The following is a 25803-nucleotide window of genomic DNA, read 5'->3' as shown; positions in this document are numbered from 1 at the left end:
AGAGTTCATTAATCTACCCAACTTCCGAGCTTTTGTCTCTCCAATGACGTTTCTCTCTGTCTCTCTCTCTCTCTCTCTCTCTCTCTCTGTCTCTCTCTCTCTCTCTCTCTCTGTGTCTCTCTCCTCTCTGAGCTGTAATCTATTAAGAAGCTTTCAGTAAGATGATGAATCATTTCCGTGCCCTCACCAGTGTGAGCTCATCTCCGTTCAGCTCTCGGGTCCAGAAGGTTTTGGGGCCATTGCCATCCACCAGAGTCTGCTTACAACGGATCTTGTTCTCCGTCTCCCAGGTGGCGAGACTCTGCGGACAGGGAGACAGCGAGGAGTAAAGGTCAGCATGACGGTAAAACACATGGCAAGATGTGTCTGCTCGGAAACAGCACTTGTAACCACTCAGATCTGTAACAAGTGACAGTGACACACCCTGAAGTCTATTCAACTATGAGCTTTAAATATCTATAACTATGATGTGAAAGGAATTGCTCATAGTGGTTAACCCACACCAAGCAGCAACCTCTGATGTTAATAAACAAACCCAAAGTTCAAATGTTAAAAACTGTAGTTCCTTGAGTGTCCACTTGAGTCTAGTTCAGAAAGCTCAAGACACCCACTATTAAAAGCCACTTTTACACCAGAAATAAACAGTTTACAGCCTGGTACAAAAAACAGTTTAAGTCTATAAGCCCATTCCTATTGATGATGTCAATGAGACTACGTCCATGTTTAATACAATCTATGACCTTTACAGAAGTAGCACCTTAAGGTCATTAAGGACACATCGGATGCACCCTTCATTCTTGCGCAACAGTTCAAATGAGATGGTGAAGGGCCGGAGGAAAACATTTTCAAATCTAAGTATTTTGTTTCGACAGCAAGAAACACAAAAGTAAGAAAAGGGGACCTTGAAACTTCCAAGTTTTCTTTGAAATTATGGGTTGAGTACAAGCGGCAACCTCCGGTCTAAAAATATGAGCCAATGCTTCTAATTCGGAAATTTCTAAGATATTGAGATTACCAGTCTTCCAATGAGAGGCACAGCTGCCTGTGGGAACACTGCAGCTGTTGGCTAGGAGGCTCAAAGCCCGCCTCTTTACGTCACACTGGCTCGACAGAAGCAATATGGCTGCCGCAGCCGATTGGTCTCAAAACAGCTCTTCAGAAACAGATGGGTGACGTCACGGATATTACGTCCATATTTTTTACAGTCTATGATTGAGTAATGGGACTTTAGCTATGTAAGCTAGGTAACGACCTATTGCCAAGGTAAGGGGGCAGGAATGGCACAAGAGAGTAAGAGGGGGAACAGCTGCTGACTCAAACAGGAAATCCTACAAAGACGAGACCATCTCAATCAAGTACAGCCTTCATGCTGTAAGCAAGATACAAAATATGGATCTTTTCATTGAAGGATGCAGCCCCCAAAGTTATAGAGTGTTACAGTAAGTTTCTGTATCTGTCTTTTGCTCATTCTGACAAATTTTGTCCTCTCTGACTAATCTAAACTTGATCAATATTTTCATTAGGAGGCGGTGGAGACCAAAACAAAGCTAAAAGAGGATGAATTACATTTGTCAAGTGGACATGAATATGAAATAGTTAGAAATGTCAAAACATTACTGCTGTTGAATATTTGTTCAGAACAAAAAATACAAAATTTAAATTTAATATCAGCAATGATTTGTTTCAACTCGAATGTGCCTGAAAAGATTGACAATAATTGTGATTTGGTTTGAACAGCAAAGTTAGTGTCTTTTTCAACACTTTTGAACATTAACTCATTTTCTTAATGTCTCACGAGACTCCCAATTTTGATATGATTTAATATTTCAAAATTACTTGACCTATTTCCACAGGTTTCTGTGTCAAGTTTCATAGTAGCACCTTTCGAAGGTCAGTTAGGCATGTTAAGTGTTGGAAAACTTCCAGGTCTGTTCATACTTCTGACCTCATGTTGAACTGCACATTTCCCATTGAGCTAGACTTCATTATCCAACATCAGCAGTTCATGTTTTTCTTTTTTATCAATGAATGGGAAAAAATTCCTCAGCCAAAACCTAAAACCCCTTCCAGGTGAAGGTCAATTTTGGTGTGAGAAATTCTACCGTCTCATTCAGTATGGGTGCAGTGACCACATACTTTAAGTCATATATTCAAGCTTACTTCAAATGATATTTGTCATGTGGTCATTAATCCACAGTCAGACCAGGAACAAAGAAATGTGATATTATAAATCAGTGACCTGAGTCTTTAGCAGACTGAGAAAAATCACAAAATCCTCTTAGCAATCAGGTCAGTAAGGTCCCCCTTCTGCTGATTTGCTTTAATAATATTTCAAATGACTTCAACAGGATTAGTCAGACTTTGACTTCAGGACTAATTTTTCTTGAAGTAATGGACTCAAATGACTTCTTCAGGAGCTCCGACCGCGTAAAGGATCAGGGCCAGTGTGACCCTGTGGTGCTAATTTGTGTTAATGGAGAGGATTTTATCATTCTGGTCAGCCTAGGGTCCATTAAGTGAACTCGTATATCATTACCTCAACTACCTACTGTCACAACTCAAGATGAGGCAATTGATATACCTTTTACTTCTTTGAATGTTACACGTGAAACTGAAACCAGACGACTGGCCAGTATGATGACCAGAAACAGGAGAAATCAAAGTTTTAAAACGTATTAGCAGCTCTGGTTGGCTGATTTTGTCTTCTCATGTTTCAATATTATGCTAGGCCGGGCCAATCAGGCTGCAGCTTCATATGTAGCTTAGCATAAAGATTGTGAGACAAGCAGATTAGCAAGTTCATCTCTGTCCATGGGAAATCCAGATTGCTAACAGAAGTATTAAACCAAACTTAACAATGTTTCCCTTTGTTTAATCTGTACAAAAGTAAAAGTCTTAAAACAAATTATTTGATCTTTAATGGCACCAGTAGGGAGATTTTTTTTCGTATGCTTGTTCAGCTGCTTTCCCTGGGTTTCCAGATTTTTGCTTGGCTAATCCTAAAAATGCTACAAGTTGACTTTCTTAAGGCTGATTTATACTTCTGCATTTATACTTTACGCAGCAGGGGCTGACGCGGACATGAGCCCCACATACTTGTGTGTCGGTGTGTCTGTGTCGCGCAGCAATTCTCCACCGAAACGCCTGAGGGCAGTGCGGTCTCTCTGATAGCCGGCCGCCTGCTTCCAGTCCCACTACGATCTCTGTTTACTTTTCCACAGAGTTTCAGAGCGTGTTATGTTAATCTACAGCTGATACATGTTGCTGTTTATCATACAGACATGATTACATGAAGAATAGAGAGGAGGAAATGAAATACACGGCCGATGTGCGGCCGATGTCCGGGATCCCGGAAGTGTTGTAAATGTGGGAAAGACAAAGCCGCCGAGCGGACCAATCACAGAGCTTGAGGTCCGCGTCGGCTCTACGGGGAGTTACATTTAGGAGGAGGTGCACGTCAGCTACGTGCGTAGGCCTCGGCGTAGGTACGGGAGCTACGCGGACCCCCGGCCTAGGGTACGCCGTTGATTCAACGCAGAAGTATAAATCAGCCTTTAGTCTAGTCTTTAGTGTTTCCTGTTTTATTTTGTAGTTCCTGCTCCCTGTGTGTCTGGTGTAAATGTACTTCCTGCCCTTGTGTGTTTCCCTCCACTCTGATTACCCTCATTAGTTTCACCTGTGTCTTGGTGTCACACCTGTGTTTGATTGCCCTGTGTGTGTTTAAAGTCCCTATTTTTTACCTTTCGTTGGTTGATCATTGTGTTGTCTTCCCTGTGTATTCTGGTGGATTTTGTGTTTTTGTTTGGACCCTTTTGGATTTTGTTAGTGGACATCTTTTGGTGAATTGTGTTTCATCTTTTATGTTTTGTTCTTTTCTTTGAAAAATCTTAATTTCTGCACATGGGTCTTCCTCTTTTGTTTTACCCATGTGACAAATTTATAATGAACTATCATCTCCCGAAGACCATTGCATTGATACGATATGATTATTTTACTGTCTTGCAATAATAATGAAGAACAGTCAGAAGGGTTAGCTTGGCATAAAGTCCAGAAAAGGTGGAACAGCTAGCTCTGCCCTAGTCCAAAGGCAATCCAAAGTTCACAGCCCCTCTAAGTCTTATTGTTTCTGTCCAAAAGCGTATGTATACATAAAGATACATCATTTGTGATTTTGAAAGGTGTCCAAACAGAACCATGCTTGCTGTGTTCTCCATTATCTTTATTTTGTGCTAATCGATGCAACATCTCATGGCAGTAGCTTTATGTTTAACAAAAGATGTGAAAGTTTAACACTCCTCTAAGTTCAAACTCAAAACAGAATATGAACATTGATTAAAATATCTCATCAAATCTTTAATCCAACATTATCTTACTCCTTACATGTCCTCTTTTGGCTTTATGATCTGATCTGAACTTGATTATGTCTTGCTGCCCTTTTAGTTTATCTTCCCTGTCATTATATCCATCTGCATTTTCCATTTCAATATCACATCTTAAGCTTGTGATCCTGCTCCAAAGCCTGAAACTCATCAAAGATCTTTGTTCTTCATCCAACAAAATAAAAATCTGGGCATGACACCATAGTGTTTTTTTTTTCTTCTGAGCATCTTCATGCATCGTTACATGTTTGTCTTGTTGCTCATAGAGAGTGTTTGACAATTTGTCCAATTTTGAAGGCGTGATTTGTAAAGCATTGCTGCACAGGGTTGGACAGAGCGGCAGCCTCAGTCTCTCTGAAGCAAATGTTAATCACCATATCAAAGGTAAGCGGAGCCATCCTGGATCCCTGCAGGCTGCTGTCCACAGACTCTGCCAAACTGAACAAGAGCAGGGCTTTCTCCAGCTCTTCCTTAGATGTTTTTTAATAAAGGCAGAACCCAGAGACTCGATTAGCTAGGCTTCATTTTAACATCAGCATCAGTCTCAGTCTCTGACATGGATAGATTTTCTCTCCTTCCCTCTGTTGCACATTAAGTCACAGACAAATTCTCACAGTCTTTTTCTTCGGAACAGCAAAGGAGAGCTTGTGTCCACAAAAAGTGAGACCAAGACAAACTCCTTCTGCTTTTTCCCGAAGTTTTTGCTCATCAGAGCTTGAGCTGCCTTTGGCTTTATTCCAATCTATTAAAAACTTTTGAGTATCTTTTGCTTATCTGACACCAAACTGTGTGTGGAAGCGAGGAACAACATCTCATTTCCTGCTCGGTTTAAAGTTTTAATACTAGATTTTATAACATTCTCTCTCTCAAACCAAACTAACACCCCAACTCCCTCCAGGACTCATCTCGTCACACAGTTTGATCACATTATCTCTCACCCTTTCAGTGTTTGTTCATTCATTTTCCAGAACACAATTGCCTGTGCTCTAACCTAAGGGGACAAATGTGAGACTCATTTGTTCTTCTATCATATCAACTCATTCTTCACCAAGTGAAAAAATAAAACGCAGCTCGGGCCTGCTTTACACGAGAGAGGCCCTATTGGAAGTGGGAAAGTCTTCCCTTTTACATGACAATACAACACAGTAGTTGGCGGTATAACCTTATAATGAAACAACACCGAACAACACCATGCACCTGTGCATAAAGCTGTTCCTCAACAGAGCAGTGCGTATAATGAAACAGGAAGACTTGATGAACTTGTCGTCAATTTAAAGGTAAATCATTTTCAGACAACTGCTCAAGTGCTTGTGGGCAACACCATTCAGACCAAGTATGGAAATCACAATATTTCCAACTACAACATATAGTCATGAGTAGCATATGTACATGAGACGACCTCGTTGATGATGGTGGTTTATGGGGAAGATGCATGTTTTGTTACAGTGGTTGTCAGATCAGAAATACTTTATTTATCCCGGGGGGAAATTCAGTCATGAAAGTTGCTCCTGAACACAATAATTAAGAATATCAAATAATATTAATAGAGGACGTAATTAATAAGATATAAATACAAATACAATGGAAATAATGATAACAAAAGAATGTACAGAAGGCAGAATAAACTATGTAGAAAATAAATGGTTGAGGTCCCTGGAGATCAGGAAGAGGGCACTCTGGTGGTCTGGAGTCTGGTTATGGCTGCTTTGAGAACGTTGAACGCTGTAGTCCGGTTGGCAGAGGGGGGGGGTGTAAACAGCTACCACTAGCCTATGACATGTGAGATCTCCTACAGCACTCTTGGTGCTATCCCGGTCCACCAGGACATTCTGGAAGCCGTCAATGGAGACGTTGTGATCGGGAATATCCAGATGCAGCCACGTTTCCGTCGGGTCAAATCAGCAACAAAGCTGAGCAGTGGCGCAGCGTTATCTAATAATGAGTCTATAACATTTTTATATGGAGGCTGGAAACGTCTGAAAACTAATCCCCAGCCATCATTAAGCCACTGAATCAACCAGGATCATAGTTTGAAATATGTCCCAGCAGGAATGAATGTGTGACATCACAGTTGCTAAACCCATGTATTGCCTGTTTAACTGCCTCTAATCATGAGAGCAAATTACAAACCACCATAAGTCGCATACTGAATGACACCAGAGGTTTCTACCATGAGAATAATGAGACAGATTCTACAAAAGGACGCTGCAGATCCAAACCCTGACTCGGTTTATATTAGACATGCAGCCCAAAAGAATCTGTCTTCCCCGCTCTCCTCTTTTTTAATACATGTTTGATTTGAGTGTCATTTGCCTCCGGCCTGTTCCTGCTGCTCCATGCCAAATGAAACACTGTCAGAAGCAAAAAGGAACACACTTCAGCTCAGACACACACAAGGCGAAATCTGTCCAGGGGATTCACTCAACCTCTTATGTGTTTCCCTTTAGCCTGTGCAAGGCTGCAGACCGTCATGGACTGAAATGAACTTCATCTGCACATTTGAGGATCACCTGTGGCGGGTGTATGGTCCATTAGTTGGGGGTAATTGTTGTCTGTCCTTGTACATGTCTTCAAAATGAACCTTTCTACTGGAGGATTCTATCTTGATGTGTTTCGTCAAATATTTCTATTATCAGAGAGACATTGTCACAGATACACAACACATTTGTCCTTTTTGCATCTCCATATAGTCCAATGTTGGGTAACTGATAATAAATCTGCCTCAATAAAATCAAGGTACGCTAAAAGACTCCATTTCACCAAATCAGTATGCTCAGAAGAGCATTGTTGTACACTGGGGGAAAAAAGGTTTAAAAATGTGTGTTAACAGGGGAAGATCCAAAGAGGTGGCATGGGCCCCTTTGAAACCTGATTGGCCACCTCAAAATCCTAAACCGTGATTTGCCCTGTCAGATGCTGGACTACAATCAGCTATTTGAGCTTTGTTGCAACAGGCTGCGAGTAACTTTCTTTGCATTTCAATGTGGCACATTTTCATTTGTTGGTGCTTTAAATTTTGAATTAAAAGTGCAGTCTGTGACATTTTACAGATAAGATATGGTAGAAATGTAATATGATATTCACAAGTGTGTTAAAATAAGTGTTAAAGGGCCTGAATATAAAAACTATTTTGCTTTATTAAACTTAAAACTAGCCTTTTAGCTAAGTAGGAGCATGTCCCCTTCCATAAACGCCGCCATCTTGAACTGCCATGTTTCAGTAGCACCAAACGAACAGATAAAGAAGGGCCATACACATTTTTGTATTCAGTGAGTGGCTGTCAGAAATGCAGTGGATGAAAGATGAAGAAGATGATTCCATTCACACACACTGAATATGTCACCAGAGGCTATTTAGGGCTCTGTTTGGGTGTCTTGGCCAAGGACACTTTGGAGAATGACTGAAGGAACAGAGATAAAACTAACAACATTCAGGTTGAATAATTTATCTTCATCTTTTGTTATTAACTCTGCTTTGACCTGCATTATGCAGAGAAACTCAATCTAAAGGAAGTTAAAAGTCCTCTGAGCTGAACCTGAGCTCGTCAGATTATCAGAGCAGTTAAAAAAACGCCTCATCACGACTTCCACTCTGCGCTGACGCCTGTCTGCTGTCTGTTTCTCGTGTCCCTGATACTGACAGGAGGTGTCTTATCACTTTCTCTTCCTGAAAGTGAGAAGAGGCCTTCTGATCCCACCGCGCTCACACAGATTAACAGGAGCTTTTTAACCTTGTGGCAGCGTTAATCAGACCTCTGCTCCTCGCCAGGCAAAGATCAGCGTGTAATCCCTTTAACCACAGGGGCAGCTGGGCTCAGCCAAAACCCACAAAGGACTCTCCTGCCAAACACCACCTGAGAATCAGCCAACACCCCACACACCCCCACACTGCTCCTCCGACACATGCTCCAGTGTCAGTGGGCGCTGCCTCCTGCAGGTCGAGCGCCACTCTTGCGTATGATTGCAACACAAAGCACTGTGTTTTTAGAGAGGAGAGCCACATCCTTCATTTCTCTTTGATGAAAAATAGATCAAACTAAGTCAAAAATGTTGAGACTGAACATTTCTCTTTTCATGTTTCTTTTATATTTCAGCACACTGGAGTTGGAATAAAGTTCTGTTTCTCACTTTTATAACGAGCTAAGAATTGTGATAAGATGAATAAAGCTCCAAAAAGTCTCAGAGCATGAATGGATGGAACATATTTGGTCAATTAGACATAACCCTGCAACCACAACATATTTAATGAGCAGCTTCTAGGGATGCTGGTTGTGACAACATGTACAGAAAATTATGACCACACTCTGACTTCCCTTCAGCTCTGTGAGGAGCATCCATGTTCCCAGGGTCCCATGTTAAAGCTGCTGTGAGGAGTTTTTAGATGCTTGTAAAACAGACTGAAATTGATACCGATGTCTCTTTAACACCTACAAAAGCTAACCAGAAAATCAGCTTAGTGATTGGCTGATCTTTACAGTTATTTTAAGCCCTGTCCACATGTTTGTGGATACTTTAGAAAACATTATTTTTTCTCTCTGTTTTGGCCTTAAGTCCACATGTAAACAGAGTTTTAGGTCATAAAACATGTTTTCAGAAACGCCTTCCAACGTTGAGATTCTTGAAAACTCAGATTTGTCTTTTTTTCGTGTGGACAGCTAAGATGACAGTTTAGGGAAACGCTGACATACTTGCGCATGGCAAATGTTGTTTATATGTATTACACATGCACCATGTTATTGGGCTACCTGTTTGTTTATGTCTGCTACAAGAACTATATGTTTTCCAGACATGTTGATGTAACCATATTTTGGTAGTTGGATGATGCTTGAAATAAGGTCTCAGACATTCTGACCTGATTCATCCTGTGCTCACAGAGAAAAGAGGATGAATGCTCAAATTCAGGTAAAACAGTAAAAAAATGTCTTAGCTCCTACAGAGACATCAGTTTATGAAGTCAATCATATTGTCCTGCATGTAAGTTTGATGGTGTAGGCTGTAATGGCTAACAGGTGGTCTGTCACATTTTAGCTTCTTATAGCTTGATGTTTGGTTTTCTGTCCCACAACCTCAAGTAGTTATTCAGTATGATTATTCAGTAATTATTTATTGTGATATTTGGCCATTTGGTAAAAGCATTGATGACTCCAGATGGTTCACAAACAAAGTAAATAGCTAGCTTGTGAACATACCAAAGCATTTGTCGGCTAAATATCCAAATACGGTTCCCAAGAGCTGGTAACAGCTAACAGCAGAGTGATTAATAGTCCTATATTGATCAGATCACGGTTTTATACAACCTCTAATGTTGCCATGTGTCTCTTAGATTTGTAACAAGGTAAGTGTCTGCTAACACATTCACAACCTTTAATGTTAATTTGGTGCTTTTTACATGTGCTTCTTCCCTTAAAATGCAGATTTGTTTGGATGCTATATGTCATAATGCAGTTTAGCAAGTCATTCAGGACTCTGCTCTCTGGTATCATCTTCAGTCAAGCTGTGCCTCGCTCTGTCTGCAGCTTTATTTACTGTTTACTTGTTTTAGCAGCGATCTGCCCTCCGTCTGACCCTCAGAAGTAAAACTCTTGAAAGTCAGAAAACTTAAAGATAAAAAATGTTTGATACTGCCGACTAAAACACAGCTCACGAGTTACTTACTGAGATGATATTTGAGATTCAAGTAAAGAAAAATCTACTAACTCCTCTGTATCATAAATGAAACTGCTTTGCAGGCGAATGTTTTCATACTGATGGTCAAACCCAAACGGGTAAATGTGTAATGACAACTCAGCCTGTCAGCCTCATAGCACAGATACTCCATGTAGCCAGCAGTCATACTGAGAGCTGTCTAGCCCTGCCCAGTACCCAGCATGCCCCAGGGCACAGACAGAAGGAGCAACACTGTCTCCTGGAATCTGAAATAGGTCATGTCTGCTCGCCCTGACTGCAACATGTTAATCCAACCAATAAGAAAATGGTAGGCATAGTCATTTAGTAACCATGTCAAATTCAGAACGGTAACATATGTGATTAAAACTGATATCAAGATGCAAAAACGCTGACGGATTTAGTGTTAAACCTCTCCAGAAGAGAGATGTATTAGGTTTCTTGTCTCTTTGGCCGCCTGTCATGGACTCTGCATCCTACACACATGCAATTACACATTTTTCCAATATTTCTCCTCCACAGGCATGAATATCACAGCTTTCTGTTGCCCAAGACTGCTTTTCCTGGACGTCAAATTTTCCATTTTGTATCAGTTATTGAGGACAGCCACGGTTGATTTTTTTTGTTGTTAAGAGTGTTCGTGTGTGATGAAGCAGCAGCCTGAAAGCAAGGTGAGAAGAATGCTTCTGTGAAGTGGATTTCTTTGTTTGTGACTCAGCTTATTTCACAATATTCCTCACATGTTGTTGGCTGCAATGTTGTAATTTCTAACAGGTTACATACCTGGAATAATTGAATGATGGGAGCTTTTTTGTCTCTGATATAAACTCTTTAATCAAACCTGCCGTATAATAACTTTTGGCTTATAATAAGTAATTGTCTTTAAAATGTAGCGATCTGCTCTGAAGTAAGGCATTTCTAAAATTGCCTCAGCCCTTCAACTCGAGTGTCAAAGATGTTCTACAAGCAAAAGATGAAAATGCATCATCCCCCCACAAGATATTTTAAGGCACTTTGAAAACTTTAGTAAAAAGTTTACAACCTTTCAACCCCATTCTCCCTTGATGGATTTAGGATTGCTCCAAACATTCAGAAATCAGGTCTTGGGATTATTTTGGTCTTGAAACATTTTCTACCTAGAAAAGTTTTGGGTTTTAAAAACATGAAAGATGTCAAACAAATACCCCAGATTCACCCAGAGGTTGAAGAAACTGACATGTCTCACTGTGTCTGTCAATAACTGCATCCTGCATCTGTTGTGCAACTCTCCTCCGATACACAAAGACAGACACTGCAGCCTGTTCACTATGAAGAAGAGTGTGTATATATTGATGGTACGAGTGCAGGATGGTAGGTGCAGGAGTGCGTCCACACTTTTCTGACAGGGGTGGACCAACTGGACCACTGACATGTAGGGGTGACCCCAAATAGTCGAATATTCGACGATTCATTCTAACGCGCCTTAGTCGACTGCCAATCTCATAGTTGAATATTTGCATATGAAATGTGGATCATTCCATTCAAACCATGGGGGTGCTCAATGTCTAATTTTACATTATTTTCCTGTTTCCCGTAAAAATAGTGTCTCATAAATCCTATTTTTATATAAATATAGACTTATTTAATGTAATTCTGAAAACAGCTCTTGCAGTGTTAAATCTCCTTAAAGTGGTAATTAAATCTCCCCTGGTAATTAAAGGTGGACCATTTAGCGGGACCTGTGGAGCAGACGTACCTCAGCTGGCCTTTAAATCTTTCTACGTTCATGGTAGCTCAAAATGTCAGGAAATAAAACTTCAGATGATCCTAAAAATAGTAATGAAGATGAGGAGCAGCTTCATGAAGAGGGCTGTGAGATCAAGGATTACCGGACCACACAAAAAACTGTACGGGGCCAAACGAACGAGGACGGATACCCAAAGCTGTCTGAAGCCTCAAAAAACAATCCATAGCATCCCATCCACCTCCACGCCATCAGAGAGGATATTCTCATAGACAGGATTTATAGTCAACAAAGCAAGGAGCGCACCTCTGCCTGTAAACACGATGGTTTTCCTCACGTACAGTTTGAAAAGACTCAAGCGGACAAAGACGCGATGAATGACTGTTTTAAAAGGTTCTGTTAAGAGATTTAAAAACCCTTTAGCTGGTTCAGGTTTGATTTTGAACATTATAAACATGTTTAGCCTTAAGTTGGACAAACTACCCTCAACAGTGCTGCTCTCCGCTGTGTGAACACTGTTTAAATATCTCCTGATTCCTTATTCTATAATGGCGCATTGTTCCATGTTTAATGGATGGTGGCCTTATTTGAGTTTTCTCTCCATCATCACCTTGATGTTTTTGCGTGTAATATAGATTTAAAAAATCTAAGTCTTATACTTATAATATTCTGTTGTCCCTTTTACTTTAAGCTACGAATTTCTTAATTGCTAAGGGTTATGCGTAATATTGTCATGTGGTCACCATCATGCAGACTTTGGGTCAATAAGGAAAAACAACAAACATTCGACTATTCGTCGACTATGGGCAAAATCTGATGAATCAGATTCAACTAAGCAAATCCTTAATCGGGCTCACCCCTACTGACATGCTGATATCATGATGGTCACTGTGTCAGATTAGCTGATCACAGAGCCACAGATTAGTGCTGTGACTTGACAACAGACCTGACGGACCAAGCTGTGGTACCTGACCATTCATCATGACTGAAATGATGACAGTGGAAGGAAGAGAGGCTAGACAACACCCAGAAATGCTAACAGCTGTTACTCACCGGGATGCTGAAGTCATAAAGGCCGGGATGTTGTTGCCATAACTTGATAAACTTTTCCTGTGTCTCATAGTTGCACAATGAGGTACAAACTTAATCATTCTTCTTTTGCTTTGCCATTTTGTTTGATTATGCTTGTGACTTTTGCATGTGCAGAGCTTTCTGTGACAGAACACATCGTATAGTATGAAAGAGAGAAAAATCAAACATGCTAGACTTCCTGTCGGGACATCATGAGGCGTCCCAGGCGTGGTCTTGATTGATGTGCTCTATACATAAATCAATCTATTTTTGGGGCTGAAAGGTTATATCACCCCCCATTTGCTGGAACCTGGCTGTAATCCTGTGTCAAACAACCTCGGCATTACAGGAGGGCTGACATGAAGTACACACACTCATGAAATAATTGTATTTATCTACCCTCTCTGTCGCCACTGATCTACTTGAACTACTACCATTAAAGTTTCATACAGATGCATTCCTGCATATAATCTTGAAACTTTGTAACACAACGGGGTGCCAACATATAAACCCTCTAAGGACTTAAAAAGATGTTTGTCAGAAAGTTGCCATAAATGTGTTTTTAACAGATAGACAGCGTTCAGAAGTCGACATGTCAGTTTTGATAGACTGATTCCTCTCCTTCACACCTATCTTATGAAAAACATGTGATATTGTTCTACAAATGAAAGTACCCACAAAAGAAAACATGCTACATCTAAATAAAAATATGGCTTCTAACAGTCTGTGTTTCAACACAGACTAGATAGTTGATTTTAACACCAGTCCTGCCTCCTCACAAGACAAAAAGCCCACTCTACTTCTTTAGGGTTTCGTAGTGGCATCATGGGATGGCCAATCAGATTTCCAGGGGGGCAATGCTACCCTTTACCAACCCTCTGGACACATCCCTGTGTCAGTGTAACCTGACTACAAAGAAGTTTCACTCTTTCAGTCATTTAAGTTCCATCCATCTTTTGCCTCCCTATGTTCCAACATCTACAAACACTATGCTTTTCCCATGAAGAAGAAATCCAGAATTTTATTTCTTCTGAAGAAGTTCAAAGAAAAAGTTTCAGATGAATTCTTAAAAATCCTGAATCATTAAAGACCCAGCTCCATTACAGACTGTGAGACTGTAATGAGTTGTAACTGCTACTAAAAACATGTTTTATAGTCCATTAATGTTGAGAGGATAACACTGCATTACATGTTGGCTTTGCTTTCTTGTCTTACACCAAACCAGACGGTTCCCTCCCTCAGCTGAGACTCTTGTTGCTAAGCAGAGAGCGATAACCAGATGTCCGCCTCGGTATCATCAAAGCCTGATATCTTGTTACTTTGGTTGACTCAGTTGCAACATGTTTGTGTTGTGACTTATTATCTCTAAATTGTTCAGCTTTGAAACCATGACTCTCTTCAACTCGTGTGAGTGCAATAAAATTTGTGGGTAAATTATTAAATTAAAGAAGATGCCAAGAGCAGCTGACGCAAACCCTTTGAACTCAGACTCTTTGGGAAACAGAGTTGTGAAGGTTCAAAGGTTTTTTACCACAACATGTCCTCAAATATGCAAATCACATCAATTCATGATGCAACTTCTTCCACTGGAATCCTTCTTTACATAAATATGTTTGTGAAACAAAATAAGTTGAAAGTGTCAGCCAATGTTGAATGACTTCAATTCAACACGATCCTTGTATGTTTATAAGTTATCAAGCAGCCTTGTCTCCTTCTTCCTACTCTCCCCCCTCCATATTTATTACAGAGGTGATGTTTCTGCCTCAGTTTTGAGATCATATCAGGTGTGTTTAAGAAACTAATATACTCTTATTACATGTAACAGAACCCAGCCTGTATATCAGAGCTTATATATTTACATCCCTGTTCTACCTTAGAGATTTTTATGACTATCTTGTACTTGTTTTTCCTGCAGTCCTATAAGTGTTTAAGCAAAATGTCCAAACAGTGAAGTAATAATTTCATAATTTGTCTCCTTTTTAAGGGCGATGTCAACAATGATGAGCAGTAATTACAGGTGTGTTTTTGAAACCTGTCACAGAAACTGTTTTTATTTTAAATTCAACCTTTATTTAACAAAGAGAGAAAATCATTGAGATTAAAGATCTATTTTTCAAGAGTGCCCTGGCCAAGAAAGGCAAGTTTCATACAACCTTCATGCAAAATCCACAACTATGACTCATAAAAATACAGGATATAACTAAATGAAATGGGAAATATTTGTCCAAATCAGACACAGTCATAAATACATCAAGTAGAGCATCTACAGCCAGATATGCTGGCCTCCAAGTCATTTTACATCACTTTAAAATCAACCAATGAGAACAGTTCATTTATCTTCAGTTGGTTTAGTAATTAATTCTAAGTAAAGGGAGCAGGAAACTTAGATGCCTTATTCCCATCTCAGCTCTGACTTTTGGAACAATTGTAAGAAACGGTCTCAAGTCTGAAGATTACAAGTTCCTGTACTCTTCTATCTGATGTAGGTTGGAAGGTATGAAGCAAGCAGACCTTAAACAAACGTATAAATAAGAGTACACCAGTTTTTAAGTCTACATGCAGACAAGGACAACCAACCAGAACGTTCATTATCAAACAGTGATGAGTGAGAGCTTTAATGATGAACCTCAGTTCTCCATGATACACAGTGTCCAGTGTGTAAGCCATGAGAGGAGGCAGACATCACCGTAATCCAGAACAGACATAATGGTGGCAGCAGCCAGTCTCTTTAAAGACTCAAACGAAAGGCAGCAAATAAAAAAACAGTTTCAGTTTTAATCTTTTAACCAGCTGCTGAGTGTATGAGAGAGAGAGAGAGAGAGAGAGAGAGAGAGAGAGAGAGCGAGAGAGAGAGAGAGAGAGAGAGAGAGAGAGAGAGAGAGACTTATTGATGAAACTGCCAAGATATCTGAAGTGAGACACAAACTCGATCTGTGTTTATATAGACAATATAGACAGGATAAAACTGAATATGGCTCAACACACAAACAAACAAGGAAATAAAGTCTGTTGTGTTAGCTCTGTTTATGGAACATCACGTAAGCTCTATTATCAGTATCCAGTTCTGATTGATTTCCTTTATTTCTCAATATAAGATTGGTATTAATTTGAATTAAAAGCTTCACTATAACCACCTTTAAAACCTTGATGTTTCTGGAAAAAAAAAATCACCTCTGCCTTCTCTCCCAACCTGTGAAGTCGTTCTGACAGCGAATATGTGAGAACTCCCCTCCGGGATCGAAGAGGTTCAAAGAGAAACTCAAGCTGTCCTTAATCCAACTGCACGGACGTGAGGGTGATACAGATGGATGAAACTGCAAGGAGTTATACATTTTTCATTCAACCCTCTGCAACAATAGCATACTGATAGATTGGTGGACCTTGAATATGCTCAAACACGGAGATTATCCTGATGATGTGAGAAGTCAGTAAGAGGCTTTTAACTTGATATCTGCACATGTAAAAATCACAGTGATGTCTCCTGAGTTAATACAGAGGCTGCTCTGCTGAGATGTTTTTACTGAGTCACCCCAACGCTCCTGTCTGCACACACAGTTTCTCGTTTCTGCAAATATCTGAGTCATGATATTGAAAATGTTCTCAGAAACCTTTCCTAACTTCAAATTCCTAACTCCATTAATTTCCCTCTGACACCCCATCTCTTGGCAGAAGGTGGTGGACGGCGTTCTGTCCTCATAACACGATTAATACAACACACACACACACACACACACACAAACACACAAAAACACAAACACTCATACTTGTTTCCAGGCATGTTGGAGGACATTGTAGACTTTCATTGAGACTTACTCTGAATTTACCATAACCAAAGTAAACCACATCTGAACACTTAAACTAAACTTCATCCATTCATTCCATTGAAAATTTGAAGTCTTGACACTGAAGTTTGTTTATGTCCCTTCAGGGGACTATAGACTTTTAAAGCCACTAGGAGACAAGTCCCTGCTGTCTTTGTATCATGAGTCTTATTTGATGACATTTTTTCTGTTATCAGGTGAGAGTTTGATGTTTTTTTTCCTTACAATGTGTTAAATACATCACACACACCAACACACTGTTCTTGTTTTTGGCATCATAGGAGGACACTGCATCAAATATTCCATAATAGAAGCATAACCACATGTGCCACTTGAACACTGGGACTTAACTCTCTAATCATGCCCTGACAAAAACATCCTCCAACCATCATCTGTAAGTTTATAAACATAATCCTTTAGAGAATGTATATTTGTGTCCACATGGGAGACAAGTCCCTACTTTGGGTCTTTGTGACTTGAGTCCCCACAACACCACATATATAAGTACACTTTAAATTCCAAGACTTGTTGAATTAACCTTTTTCACTGATAAAAATTATTCACCATAATGAAAGGGAAAGAAATCACATCCCCAAATTCTCGTCAGAAACGAGTGACTTCTTCAACAGCGTATGAGTACGTTGTAAGTCAATGTGAAACACTCATTCGTAGTTCTACCTTGCACTTTCGCCCATCCAGCGTCTCCTCGTCAAACTCCTCCCCGATGTGGAAGTTGATCTCAGTGGTGCGAACACTGGTGGATGTCTTGATGTAGAACTTCTCTCCCTCCTGACGGATCTCCACATGGGGGTTGGAGGCGGCTGCCACAGCAACCTTCCTCAGCATTGTGTTCACTCCTGACCAGGAACAAGCCCAGGGAGAAACACGTCAGTATCAGTTTTTATGACCAGATTTATTTTGACATTTACTTGGAAAAGAGTTAAGATGAGTCACAGATTTATGTAGAAAAGTTATAAAAAATATTCTTTGTGTATTTTCAGGGTTGTTCATCATTGCAGTTGAGTCAATACTAAAAGCATGCTGACTTTTCTGGCAGTAAACTTACTTAGTAGTTTAAATTGAACCAAGCAGTGCCGTTTCATGATTTACAATATACTACTTGTGGTATCTTGAGGTTATTATTAAAGAAGCCTGTTACTGGTGACAGACAGACAGGGATGGACAATATTAGATTTTTGCCGATGCCAATATTTTCGAACTTATTCTGTACAAAAAATCACTGTAGATTACATGTGGTCAATCTATTGGGCAGCTAGCCTCAACCTGCTGACAGGACTAACACTCAATGTCCAGATGTCGGTAGTGAAGCTATTATGTGTAGCATTACCGAGAAGCTTCTCTACCTGACTGGAGATGAAGCTTTTGCAGTTCAGGTAAGGCTACATCTGGCGAGGCATAGCGTAGTCTCCAAGTGTATCAGGGGTCATCCCTATGTTCCCACATTTCTAGGACATTTCAAAATATGTCCCTTCAATTTAAGCTCTATCCTCCCACAAGATTTTTTGGAGGCACTTTATAGTAAATGAATGAATGAATGAACAAGAAATAATAAAATAGGCTGATTGAAAAGGGTTGAGGCTGAAGCAGAGCTTATAGATGCCGATATGTGGGAACATAGGCACGCTCCTGTATATCAAAGGCTGGAAAGGCTGCTTATTGAGAGCAATGAGTTCAATTAATTTGTCCTTATTAGGCTCATTTACCTCTGGGTGGTTGCTGCTGTTTTTCTCAGCTTTGTTGAATAACTGAGTTAGAGCCAGCTGACAGGTTTCGCTGACACCATTGTTTTGGGTTCTTACTTTTCAGAAACTCTTGGTGCTGTTTGGGTAACACTTCTTTAGAGGCACAGTTAAACTGGGAGTGTAAAAGACGTGTTGTTTTGCTCCTCCTTCCATCTCCTACGATTTACAAACATTGCAAATAGCTATTTTGTCGTCTGTTTCCGATACTTCGAAATACTTCCACACAGGGGACATGCTAAAGCTCATTTAAGGCGTGTAAGTTTCCATTGCATGAGCATTATTAATGCATCACCTTATCAGCCAGACATACATGTATCAGCAGTAATTGTCATATCTGCTGGTACCTATAAAACTTTGTGAGCTTTCATCTAACACTGATATTATGCCGATATAATTGATTGTTTAATAAATCATGTTTTAGACTTTTTACATCAGTAACAGATGTTGAAGAAATAATACAAGTGTATAATTTAAGAGAAAAGATCTATATACGTAGTGGAACTGGTGTCCTTTTGTTTTTGTTGCAACAAAATCAAACATACATGTGTGTCTGTTAAAATAAATAAATGTAACAACAAAGCTCTGCACCATTTGGCTTCTTTTTTGGTTCCGTTGTGGATAAAATTTGCACTAAGCCATCTTCCACTTTGTTCTTTTGTCTCTTATATTCAGTCTTACCCCTCGACCCCACCCACATTTAGACCTCTGCAGGCCCTCATGCCAGCTTCTATCAGACTCCGGACCTCAAATACAGGGGCTCATGCTGTCTGCATGTCTCCTTGTATTTCTGTGTCAATGGTCAACCAGAACATCTCCTAAGCTTAAAATTTAACAAAGAATGACAGAAATGTTTTTGTGTGAAAGAAAGGCACAATAAATGCTTTGTGGCTCTGACAGAGGCCTTGACTATTTACCCAAACTGAAAGAAATCTGAGGTATTTTGGCGCTGAGCTCTGTATGAGGGATTATTTGGACATGTCCAGAGGAATAAAGCAAACCCTTGGGTAGGTCAGTGCTGGCGCTTCTTTTGTCTGGTGTTTTTAAGAGTGATGATCCTGCATGTGGCAGTGCCCGTAATTTGTGGCAACACTTTGGCACGCCCAGTTTGACACTACGAGGCCATCTGGCTTTACGTCATGCCAAGGTCCTCCATCTTTTATTTTATTTTCTCCCATCACTGGAAGTAGCTAAGACATAAAACCTTTTAATAAGATGAAGTGTTTATTTCTGTTAAGTTTTCATCCGCCTTTAATTAGCTTTGATCGATCGTCTTTGTCCAACATCACTGTGGTGTTGTTTTGGTCAACACCCATGCAGAAAAACATCAATTTGACAGCTCACACCCGACCCCACCCATGATCTGAGGGATCACGCCATGTGTTTTCTTAGCATAAAATATGTATGAGCATCAGAGAGCCAACCGTCTGTACTCACTTTTGGAAATCTGACATGATCTTAAATTTTAATTCTCTTCTTTTTAATTGTTCGAAAAAATGTTATGCAACACGCCCGTCCAAAACGGTGTTAGAAGGATGATAAGCGCACATTTCTGGACCACTTTAACTACATGTTCACTGAGAAACCAGGGTTTCTTTTGCTGCACTTTAAGCTTCAGTAGTTTGTTTACTTCTCCCACCTTTTAACTTATTAACTCGTCCAAATCCAGATTTTGGTTCAGTAATAAAATTGGTCATGAATTGTGCAGCATTTTTTCATTCTTTGATCTCAATTAGCAAACTGTGATCCTGATCAGTTTGTACAGTTCAGTTCACTCAGCATGCTGCTCCTCTATCTGAAGCCCGAGTCCAACAATCCTCTCCTACTGAAGAAACCTCTAATGATTATGAAGACGTTGATGGAAAGTGGCGGCCCTGCAGCACTGGAATTCACTGTAGTTGCCCATCGTAGCTCGCTAGTCATATGACTGAAACATATGTAAGAATGAATGAGTGATTGGCTGTGGCATATTTGGATACTGTGAGGTATACACTTCAGAGAGTGACTGATCTCTTCTTGGACGTACAAGCGGAGGGATATTTACCTTAAAGACCTTACACTCATACAATACATTGCAAAGGACAGTTTTGAGTTTTTCTCACATTCTTCAGTTGAATATTATCAGTCATCTCTGGAATATTAAAGATTTTTTTTTTATGGAGTAAAACCTACTGACTGTGAAGTGAGCGTGTTAAAGGATGGACTGTGCCAGCTTCACTATTGATTTTCAGGTCTTACACAAACTGTTGAGTGAAAGATGCAGCTGAAAGTCCTTTCCATTTCTCTCGGTAACCAACCACTGATTTTCCAATACTCTTGATCTCAATCCAGAGTGTATTGATTCCATCTGAGGACATAAGAGTTTAATCACAGGTCAAAGAAATAATGATGTTTAGGAAAAAGTAGACTCGTTTTTTTTTAAACAGCTTGGACTGTCAAACCAAGCAGCAATTTAATAGAGCAGCTAATAACACATGATGCTGCACTGAAACCATACAAGGTTATTTTTAACTTTTGAGTGGGTCTCTGTGGAAGCAGTTTTTATCAATGATGTTTTGTTGTAATTTGTTTTGTCTGGACCTCATTTGATTTTTCAATCTGTAATGCTGTAGTATGTTGTTTTTTATTTTGGGACTTCTGAATCTCCTGACTGCTCAACAAGTTTCCCTGTTTAGGTACTAAAAAGGAACATTGAGCCTTGATTTTCAGGGGACAGTTTTCACCCTCTGAGACAAACACAGGTGTTGTTTACAGCTGCAGGACTGTGCATATGGGATTTATTCAAATGTATCTCAATTCCTGGTACAGCGTCAGGCAGGTACATGTCTGCTAGGGCAAAACTGTCACTTTCTGAAGAGGCTGTTTTTTTTCTTTTTACAGAAATTCAGACTTGTGGCACAGAGGACTAATGTAACTCACAGCAGACCAGGCTTTGGAAATGAATGGAATACCTCTGAGCTGAATAATCCTTTAGTTAGATTTCTTATTGACTTGTAAAATGCAGATTATCCCCAACCTTATACTTAAGATAATGCACTGTTAGACAGAATTAAAGGTAATACAATTGCAACCACAAAACAGAGGATTTCCGAGACAAATATGCTCTCTGAGACAGAAGAAACCTCTCATGTGCATCAAGCTTACACGCTGCAGTGATGCAAAACTAATCTGTCAATTGTTCTAGCTTTACTAAGTACAAACTGACACTTTCAACATTTCTAAACTGCACTAAAACAGGTGACATGTGTGTGACATTCATGTCTGAAAAGTTATAACATTCATCCGGTTTCTTTTCTTATGGGTCTGAGTTTCTGCAGCAGCTCCCTGCTCTCTCAGTGGGACTTCTCCCTCTAGATTTCTACAGTATTCTAAAGACAGCCACCCTCTGGCTGGTGCCCTGTCCGTCTCAGAAGTGCCGGTGTGACCAAACACTGCAACACAATTGAATGACCCAGTTAAAGTGGTCCAAATCTAAACCATCACAATCATCAGCTAAGACTAAGGAGGGTGGAAAAGAATGAAAAAAGATCGGACACAAGAGAATAGCACCAGGCCCCAGAGACCTCCCCTGGCATTGCTAATGCATGCCCTACTTAAATGCTTTACATGAATAATGTTGTGCCCCCCTCCTCTTTTCGTGTAACAATACCACGTCTGTTTAGGCTGGAATTCAGCATCCAGTGTTTCATATCTCCTGGAAAGCCGAGGGATTTCCCTTCAGCAACATCTCCCCAATGAGCTCTGCGTTCTGTTCCCAGGGAGCCTCTCCAAAAACAAAACCATGATGTTGGAAGTGGGCACGCCGGTCTCAAAGAACAAGAAAAGCCTATTTCTACATGGACATGATGGATAGTCAACCTCATGCAGGGAGGGATGTGGAGCTGGCTATGGAAGAGAGAGAGAAGAGAGGAGAGAAAAGAGGCAGGAGAGGGCTTACCCAGGGCTTTGAGAAGTTCATCAAAATTCTCACTCTTCTTCATCTTCCAGGTGCCGGCAAAGTTAGGCATGTCTGCTGAGGATGAGTGTAAGTGCTGCAGAAAGAAGAACCTGTTCCACGCTGTGATGCCTCTCTCTGTCCTCTCTTCCCGCTGTCTCTCTCGGACTCTTTCTCACCCTCCTCCTCCTTCCCTTTGCTCCTCTCAGCCTCTCGTTCACACTGGTACACCCAACTGTTTCCTCAGAGTGTTTCTTTTATATCTTTTATTTGTCTTCACACACTCTTGCTGCGACTGTGAGTCTCAGTGTGCCGGCTGCAATCTTGTCTCTGGCTCCTTTATAGCTGCTGTCTTTAATGGGAGTCAGAGGAGGTCCCTCCCCTTGAAAGCTCTGTCCCATTAATACAGTGGAGCAAGACTGAGACGACTAAATACATTCTTTAAGAGAGTATTTAATACTCAAAGTTTATTTTTGAAGAAAATATAAAACAAAGCTTCTCAGGGTCACAGGCTTTAATATTTTATGAATCCATCATGTTACTTACTTTAAAATATATATATTTTTAAATGATATAAAGTTTGTGAATTTCTGAAAACTTTTATTCTTTTCACCTTCAAACCTAATCAAACTCTACTGCCAAACTACTATTCGGCAGTTACAAGTGTACTTGAAATATAACATTCAGTGTGGAGAGATATTCAAACTTTGAGTAAATTAGAACAAAGAGTTGCTTGAATGCATTAATATGAAATCATCTGGATGCTGGTTGTTGTTCATTCTGAGGTATAAATAAAGAAAATGGTTGTTTTTGTACACACATTTTTCCCCTGTTACATTAATTATGTATTATTTTGTAAAGCGTGATCATATCTGCTCTGAGCTTTCAGAAAACAGTCCAACAACTTCACTCAGATTGTTTCTGTCTTTAGGTTTGGTGTATTTTCAGACCACTTTCTGCTCTGATTTGTTCTACATGGTTGACTTATTATCCACAGACCTATACAAATGCCGGGGTGTGTCCAGGGGGTTGGCTCGGGGTGCCACTTTTAACATTAGCCTCTGACAAGGCAAATAGCCAATCATAGCTTTAGATTTATGGTTGGCACCTGGAAGAGCCAATAAGACTTCAACAGGGGGCTAATGCCACCCCTGCCCCCCCTCTGGACAGGTCCTTGCTGCCTGTTGCCATGAAACTTTTTAATGCCTCCCTCCGAGGGTCAGGCACCTTCATTTACTCAATCGCCTTCATACTGTTCATTCCAACACTGTCCCTATTTATTTCATAATCCTGGCATGTATATGTATATTACCTTTATCAATTAATAAGAAAATAATGTACTGCTATGACAGAAAGTTAGTTTGAGAAAAATATATTTGACTTGTATTTTAATGTTACGAGGGGTCATGTTCCATCTGTTATAATGGAGGAGATGGGCTCTATGACCTATACTGAGGCCAGTCACCAGAGGGAGCTCTAAAAGTTCTGACTTCACTTGTGGTATCTGTTGTTCTGTCCATTATTTTGTAGAGACTAAGGTTGGATCACCATTCACCACAGAGTTTGGTATTACCAGAGGTTTCTGCCTATCAAAATGATACTTCTTCTGTGCCTTTGTTGACAAGTGCTTTCCCATGAACAGATTAATGTTCTGTCTTTCTCAGTAACACACAGTGTACCTGATCTGTATGCACCAAAGCAATGTGCTGCTTTATTTTATTTTGTCAAAACAGTATCACTTTGACCAGGCTGCTAGTTTATAAGTGACTTTTAATATGAGTCCTAACTTTGAAGTGGGTTGAGTATCAAAAAGTTATTCCAGGGGTGGGATTTATATGACTCAAAACCTCTTAGAAATTGGTTCTTCTGCTGAGAAGTTTTAGCCTTTTCATGGATTAGTCATTTTATTTCCATTGACGCAGAGCGCCAAGCCCAAATCCCATAATCATGTTAGACTGATCATTTAAAGGCCAAAAGAAGGAAAATGACAATCACATAAGGAGCTGACATTTTTAAAGTATTAAGCAGTTTTGGACCGTGTTTGTTGTTAGTTGTGTTTAAATGACAGTATCCAGTCACAGCTATACATGTAGTATAGTATAAAAGTATAAAGTTTAAAGTATAAAAAAATATCTGTGCAATGTTATGTTATGCAAGTTGTGATATAATGTTATAAAGAAGCTTGAATCTTTCATGATGTTCTACTCTCAAAGCTCTTCATTTTCAAAAATAATGACAGGAAATGTACTTCTGTGCTTTTAGCATGCAGCTAATGCCATAATATAAGGTTCATTACCCACCATCGTTAATGCCCTGAGAACACTTGGCTAAAAATAGCAGCACGATGATCATTACTGCCTGCAGGACAAACAAAAGACAAACATGCAAGTGCCTGCAAAAAAGACATCTTCCTCTTCATCCTCATCCTCTTGAGGCTGGGAGAGCAGGTTATGATCCAGACCTCATATTTATTGTACAGTTCTGAAAGTAGAAGAAAACTCTTGAGTGTTCATATGGATGCTTTTACTCCATAACATTGATTAAAATGTACCAACATACTGTTATGTGAGGGTCATTGAAACCTTTTAAATAAGCCAGTCCATTGTAGATTTTAATCATAAGCTTCTGCAGCTCTACAGTTGTTCACCAGAAAAAAGTAATGTTGCTAACGCTTATGATTAAGTCTGGTTATTAAGAATTGATCAGCATTATAGAAATATAGAGAGCTGTAATGAATTAATGGATTATGCATTCAGTTTAAAATCTATGTCTAACGTAATATAACTGTATCATGTGTTTTCAAATGGAAGGGCAATGCAGAGGGAACTGAATCACATGTTTATTACTTGCATAGCACTGCAGAAGGAAGGAAACCAATCTCATCTTAATTCAATAATAATAATAATAACTTTATTCATATAGCACCTTTAAAAACAAATGTTTACAAAGTGCTTTGACATACAAAGCATGGTTCAAATAACAGCAAAAGTTTCAAACGACAGGGAGGAGGAATTTTAACAATGCAAAACAAAATGCAACGCAAGAGGTTAAAAGGAATACATGCCAATTAAACAGAATGAACTGGTGGGACAATAGACAAGTAAATCATTGTTGAGAGGTTTTTCAAGGGTAAATAGATAACATAAATAAATAAAAAATAAATAATTAAAAATGGATAAGTTAATAAAAGCATTAGAATAGGTTTTAAGAATGAGAGGAAGATATCACATCGTGAAAATTAGAATGAGTGTTCAGGATAAATTGGGAACTGGTTATGCTTTTGCATTCTGTGCATCTCTTGTTTTTATACTATGGCTGTAAGTGAGATTCAGTTAATAACTTTATTATGAATCATTAATAAAGTAATTTATATATTACGTTTTTTATTGTCATAAATTTGCCTGTCGACTTCATGCTCCCATTTGTGACACTGCCCTCCATGCTGATTCTCC

At 39.7% G+C, this 25803-nt stretch overlaps 1 protein-coding gene across 3 annotated transcripts in view; it reads right to left on the bottom strand.

Annotated features, from left to right (window-relative positions):
* The window catches only part of crabp1a (cellular retinoic acid binding protein 1a), a 28088-nt gene extending 5420 nt beyond the window's left edge, over positions 1–22668 (bottom strand). Inside the window, exons 1-3 of one of the 3 annotated variants that reach the window (XM_034685849.1) lie at positions 22355–22668; positions 17336–17514; positions 188–301 (exon numbers count right to left, since the gene is read on the bottom strand). In XM_034685849.1, coding sequence (XP_034541740.1) covers positions 188–301; positions 17336–17514; positions 22355–22424 — 363 coding nt within the window. In that variant the 5' untranslated portion in view covers positions 22425–22668. Of the gene's footprint in view, positions 1–187; positions 302–17335; positions 17515–17723; positions 17798–22354 lie in introns of those variants that run through there. The other 2 variants (XM_034685848.1, XM_034685851.1) reach the window with 2 other exon arrangements.
* Between the last annotated feature and the right edge of the window lie 3135 nt (positions 22669–25803).

The sequence above is a fragment of the Notolabrus celidotus genome, chromosome 6, assembly GCF_009762535.1.
Source record: "Notolabrus celidotus isolate fNotCel1 chromosome 6, fNotCel1.pri, whole genome shotgun sequence".
Lineage (NCBI taxonomy): Eukaryota > Metazoa > Chordata > Actinopteri > Labriformes > Labridae > Notolabrus > Notolabrus celidotus.
This window is presented reverse-complemented; position numbering and strand designations above follow the sequence as displayed.